Source organism: Ascidia mentula, chromosome 4, assembly GCF_947561715.1.
Source record: "Ascidia mentula chromosome 4, kaAscMent1.1, whole genome shotgun sequence".
NCBI classification, from domain to species: domain Eukaryota; kingdom Metazoa; phylum Chordata; class Ascidiacea; order Phlebobranchia; family Ascidiidae; genus Ascidia; species Ascidia mentula.
Genome location: NC_138569.1, coordinates 7116803 through 7122802, shown reverse-complemented (window position 1 = coordinate 7122802; position 6000 = coordinate 7116803). Strand labels below are relative to the sequence as shown.

Genomic DNA, 6000 nt, shown 5'->3' with positions numbered 1-6000 from the left:
TAGAGCGGTGCCTTAATTTCATACTACTCTGCTGGACCTAAAGATTTAGATGACTTATTAAAACAATAAGTTTTTTTGAAAACAATGATACAAACAGTTTAACAGCGTATTTGATGGACACCAATAAAAAAAAAAACTTGTGGGTGGCACATGACATAAACCACAGCTGTGCTACTGGTAAGAGAGATTGTGTGTTTATATGTATAGAAATGCGAGCGAGAATAACTATTTTTTTATGATACAGACCTACACACATGTAGTATAATTATATGAAAATTAGAAATCATGAAAGTCATCGTTGCAAGTTTTTCAAAAACTGGAACCAAATCGATAAACGCAGCTCTTACTATTCTCGGTTATAAAGTTTACGATTTCATGGAACACGCAGTTTATCACAACAGCGAGTGGAACGAGATACTTGAAAAGGGAAACAAAGCAAGGGCCATCGAACTCTTTAAACAAATGTACAGAGACGTTGACGCAGTATTAGATATGCCGGCGTTCACGTACTGGAAGGAAATCCACGAAGCCTTTCCGGAATCAAAAGTACGAACATTCCTTTTTTTCGTACACGACTTTATTGCAATGTTTGTTCAGGAACAAATTATGCCACTTTAATTGTGATTCAGGTCTGTGGATTTTACAATGCAAATATAGTAACATTTAGCATTGATACGTTTATCTGAAATTTCTAAAAAAGTTACACATTTGCCGTTGTTATTCAGATAATTTTGTCCGTTCGCAACGAGGACGGCTTCTTCCACAGCGCACAAAAGCAGATTTACGATATAAACAACGATTGGTGGTATCGCCTGATGCGCATAGTGACACCTACTGGTCGAAAAGTTAGCGACGTCACCATGAAGTCAGGTAAACCTACTAGAGTATAATATTCTGGTCACAAATCAGCTTTTTTTAACAAAACCTTTTGCCACAATTGTGAACTCATCTTTTGCCCGTATTTATCAGAACCAATCACTTTCGGTTATAAGACTGCATACAAGTGGACTTCACTTCCAACAAACGAGACGGCTTTAAGGATTAAGTTTAGACAACACCAATCGGATGTAGCAAACGTAAGACCACAGTTTCACTTTTTAATGCTCTTCAAATGCAAACCTCATTATCTTGTGATATGTTTTGAGAGATATGTTAAGTGTTTATGTCGCAGAATGCTCCACCAGAAAAGCTGTTGGTTTATCAAGTAACGGATGGCTGGGGTCCATTGTGTGATTTTCTGAAAGAAGAAGTGCCATTAATTGATTTTCCCTATAAAAACAAGAGCGGTAACTTGATAGCTGAACTAAGCCGTGGAAATCCCATTATGAAGCAAATGAACAGAGAGTTAAAAATAATGCTGAACATAGTAACTATGATACTAATTTTGATGTGCTCCCTGTTCATCTTTATGCTGTAATAAACAAATTAGTTATTCAACACGTTAATTCTTATCTTTTTTGGTATAGGCTAAAAACCAAGACCAACCTGCGCATGGGGTAAACGTTGCTGGATTTTTAGTTTCGTAGAGCATATTGCGGCATAGCATATTATTTTCATTGCAACAATATGGCAACGTAAAGTATTTTTTGTCCTTCTTAGTTGAAAAATAAATAAAAAATCAATAACTAGAAGTCAACTTATTTAACGGTAAACAGCAATATTTTTGGATAAAAGTATGCGTGAAACACCAAATATAAGGAGAAACTCAAATGAGGGTTTTTGGTAGCACGTGATTATTCATTGTGCTTATTTCGCGAATCTAACAAAAAAATCATAGGGTAGACCGGGGATAGCTCGGACGGTTCTGGGAAAATTGCTCATATTTTTTTAAAATTATGAACCACATTCTTAAATTTTATTTTGTTGTAAGTGTATTGTTGTAGTTTGTTACACAACATAAACGGAACGAAACAGCAGTGCACAGTAACATAGGTTGCAATAGAATGCCCTTGACGGCACAGAGGAACACTTATATATGAGGTGGTCACGTGACACCACCACGTTGTGCAATCATTCAGGCGAAACACACTACATCCCCCTTTCCTCAAAATGCGAATTCGGAATCGGAATTACCGGAATTACAAGTCCAGACGAACGGGTGATTTTACCAACCGACCGGAACGCGTACGTAGTTCACATTGTTCTGGAATCGGCCGTATGTGTCGACGGTTACGTCGCAATGACCGGTTTGGGGTATCGACGATGTAAGAGCGTGGAAGTGAAGTTTGAGAACGTACAATGCCTTCCTCTCCACCGATCCAAGCGTACGTTTCCGGGGAAAGTTTAGGTAGAGACCGTACCCGATGTCGCTTCTTTGATTCGTCAGACAATTTAGACGCTGATCTGTAGCGATCAAACCTGCGAATCCATGACCTCCAGCTTTCCGGCTTGTTAAAAAGCAAAGCATTCCGGCGGCGATATCTGGAAAGCCATACTCTTCTGTCACTTAGGTAGTGGACAAGGCAAATATCTTGAGGTCCAGCTTCTGACACCATGTATTGTTGTAGTTTGTTACACAACATAAACGGAACGAAACAGCAGTGCACAGTAACATAGGTTGCAATAGAATGCCCTTGACGGCACAGAGGAACACTTATATATGAGGTGGTCACGTGACACCACCACGTTGTGCAATCATTCAGGCGAAACACACTACAGTAAGTAGTAAAGCATTACTCAAAAAACAAAAGGGTTTTGGTTCGTTTCAGCTCACTAAAAATGTTCATTCAGCCAATTTTTTAAACAGGTCTCAAATGTCCAAAGTCACCCCGGTACCGGGGTAACATCGGACGTGACTGGGGATATCTCGGACAGCAAGTTTTAAACAGACGATTTTTCGGTTATTTAACAAATAACTGAAATCAAACTTGGCGCAATATCAGCATTGGGGCATTAGCGCAAAAAATATCATTCAAGCTTTCATTAATCGGGGCGTGGCCACTTATCGTTTCGACCCTTCCACACGTTCATGCTTTGGGTGACTCGTGTACTTTTAAACGACAGCACGGATATTATAGATTTTCGGGTCAACAAACGATTTTTTATCTTTGGGGCTTTTTCTTACTGCCAAAATTCGTGCAAAACCAGCCAAACATACTTCAGTTGTTCTTGGTAATGGTTTTGATTTACTTACGTTGGAGCCGCAAAGGTCACAAAAATTAACATACATCTTCAACACACACCATCAAAATGTTACAGGTCCTACAAACGGATATTATTAAAAGTGGTACTTTTACATGTTATTTAGGTACATATATTATATTTAACATACAAACCCAAACTTCCAAACACCTATATATTAACATCAAAGCTAAGATATCACAACGTCGACGTCTTTCCCAGATAATATATCACGGGATTGTTCACCAAGTAAGATTACAATCATTCCTATTACATTTCTGATGCCCAACCAAGTTCCGTCTCCGACCAATCTCATTTGAGATATCTCACATAGGATTTTATTCCCTGAACAGGCCAGGTTTGCCAAACTTTAACATAATATGCTAAGTTGTTGACTATTGACCAAATGTATGCCCATACCAATAAAGCCTGCCTCTTCTGCCCATGTAATATGTTGTAGTTGAACGTGCACCAATAACTCAAAAACCGGACTCTCTGTTCTGTCCGTAGTGACATTGTCGTTGTGTGCGTTAATAAGGGCACAGTTTAAACAAATTTGAACAGGGAAGTTAGTAAATATAGGGAGCGAGAAAAAGGCGAGAAAATCTTTGATGCACGACCATTTTCAACTAATGTGTTTAACTGTGTAGGCTAATATATGTTTGTACACGCGAATGTGAAGTAATGGATGTTTTGATATTTCATTCGTTTTGTGTGGAAACGCTTCGCGTTCTTGACATTGCACACAACACACAACAAACCTTTTTGTGTAGACCAACTAACTTTTACTCTTTTACTAAAAAAAAACACAGCAAAACATGAAGATTCGGTTTTTGCTGATAAACTTCACATATGCAGCAAGTAAATATAACCAACAAATAAATTACTAGTATTGTTTGTTGACATAATTTTTGTAACAGGAGTGATAATCAGTGAAGATATTCAGTGCGCTGCTTATGGGCTACATAATCACGCCGACACATCCTTCAGCGTCAAGATATTCTCGGGATGTTGCGACGGAGTGTACTCGAACAAACACAACTATCAAGGCGGAGTTGCCACGCAAATGTCATGAAAACAGTGCAAAGTCTCTTTTCTTCTACAACATCACTTGCGCATCTCTTGCTTTTATGGTTTTACTGTTTGTATTTTTTTTCGTCACTGACGTCCCACCGACTCCTCCGACCCATGCTCAGGCCTTGAAGCGCGAAAAAGAAGAGGTTGATGGACGTATCGAAACAAACTTTGCCGAGAACTTTCGTAAGTTCCTCAAAGCAACGCGGAGTCTACTTGGCAATGGTACTTACTTACTAATGGCGTATTCGTGGACTACTTATTATCAAACAGTCTGGATTGAACACGCGTTCTTGGGTGAAATTATGCGCGATGCGAAGTTTCGTGATTTTGGTGGGAAATCAGTTGATAAGTACAAAAACTACAGCTTAGTTTTGAAAGCTGGAAGTTCGAGTGCGTTGTTTTCCAGTGCATTGGTTGCTATTGGGATTTACCTTAATCTGTATTGGCTTGTGATTGTGAGTAATACGATATACGGCGCTTCGCTATTGATGTGCTCTGTTGTGTTGTTCGAGATCGTCACACAGCAAACCTATCCGCTCGACGAAGGCTTCGTTAATCTTTGGATGGTTTTCATTGATGGGTTGTACGCGTTTGTAATCCTCGCAATCGGACCGCTGGTCTACAACACTTTTGGAGGTTTCGCTGTATTGTTGTTGCAAAGCGAAATGATGTTGATCGGAGCAATTATTTCTTGGATGGCGAATATTGAATTGAAAAGAGTCAAGGTGGAGAATGAGGAAGCTACCAGATTGCTGAATTAACTCCCTTGCTAAATTTTATTTGTGCGAGTGTGTTGAATGCCGATCTTGATACATTGCAAATTGCATGGTTTACGTATTGCCAGAAACATTGTTTTATGCTTGAATCCAGACACAGACGTACTATATACCACTTAACAAATCAAACTTGCTTTATTGCGTTGTTTACATCATGCAATGCATGTTATTATGGTGGGGAATCGTATTCGAATCCAGGCTATAGTGTCATGACTGTGCCTACGTTTTTAATTTGACTTGCGTTGTGTTTGTTTTCCTCAGTAACTTTGCCTCATGGGAGTGTGATGTTTCGCTTTATTACACGTGCGATGTTACACGTTTTGGGCTTTCGCACCGAAAAGAATTACGATTTTCGAAATATATGAAAATTGATATAACAGATCCATAAAACAAGCAGAACGCATAGGACAACGAACGCATAGATTATATAACCTTTTGGGCAAATTCATTCAAACTGAATCGGGCAGGAAACAACAGATCAGTTTTGCTAAGTGTTGGAGCATCCTGCTACTGCAGCAGCAGCTGGTGCAAGCCCTAAACGCGTGATGCAACAGCATGAAAAATTACAAGATATGCTAGCAAATAGGCATATTCTAAGTTTTGTTGTGATCCTGACTTTCAGCCAGGGAAACGATATCACATGATGCGTGAAATGATTGATAAAATTGATATTTATTGTTAGATAGGGGAATGATTTTTCAGATTTTGGTTTCAGAAAGCGTTACTTTCCCATTGTTAACGATGAAACGGGTGACATTAAAACCTTACTTAGCTACGTTGGCAACGTTATATTGACTTCCATGGATGTTACTGCACTTAGGAAAGAAGAAAAAGCACGTTGTGGCTGCGCGTTCAAACAAAACTATACAGGAAACTAGTGTGGGATTGAATGTTACGGCATCCTGCCACCGTAGAAAAAAGAAAAAAAAGTCTGAAGCACATCCTAACAAAAGGCATTTTGCTATTTCGCAAAAACACAGGACCTTAGTAGGGCACATCGTTACGTTTGTAATTGCAACCGTAAAGT

At 39.1% G+C, this 6000-nt stretch overlaps 1 protein-coding gene across 1 annotated transcript; it reads left to right on the top strand.

The window, feature by feature from the left end:
• The first annotated feature begins 285 nt into the window (after nt 1–285).
• On the top strand, nt 286–1526 carry LOC145897955 (uncharacterized). Its single transcript, XM_082986408.1, has 5 exons — nt 286–546; nt 726–870; nt 970–1076; nt 1172–1366; nt 1467–1526. The coding sequence occupies exons 1-5, from the start codon at nt 286–288 to the stop codon at nt 1524–1526; spliced, it is 768 nt and encodes a 255-aa protein (XP_082842534.1).
• Nucleotides 1527–6000: the final 4474 nt, after the last annotated feature.

Excerpts from the sequence above, each read along its gene's own strand:
- LOC145897955 (XM_082986408.1), top strand. The coding sequence starts at position 286 with ATGAAAGTCATCGTTGCAAGTTTTTCAAAAACTGGAACCAAATCGATA. Across the intron at positions 871-969 it reads CGACGTCACCATGAAGTCAG|AACCAATCACTTTCGGTTAT; the intron begins GTAAACCTACTA and ends CGTATTTATCAG. Across the intron at positions 1,077-1,171 it reads ACCAATCGGATGTAGCAAAC|AATGCTCCACCAGAAAAGCT; the intron begins GTAAGACCACAG and ends TTTATGTCGCAG.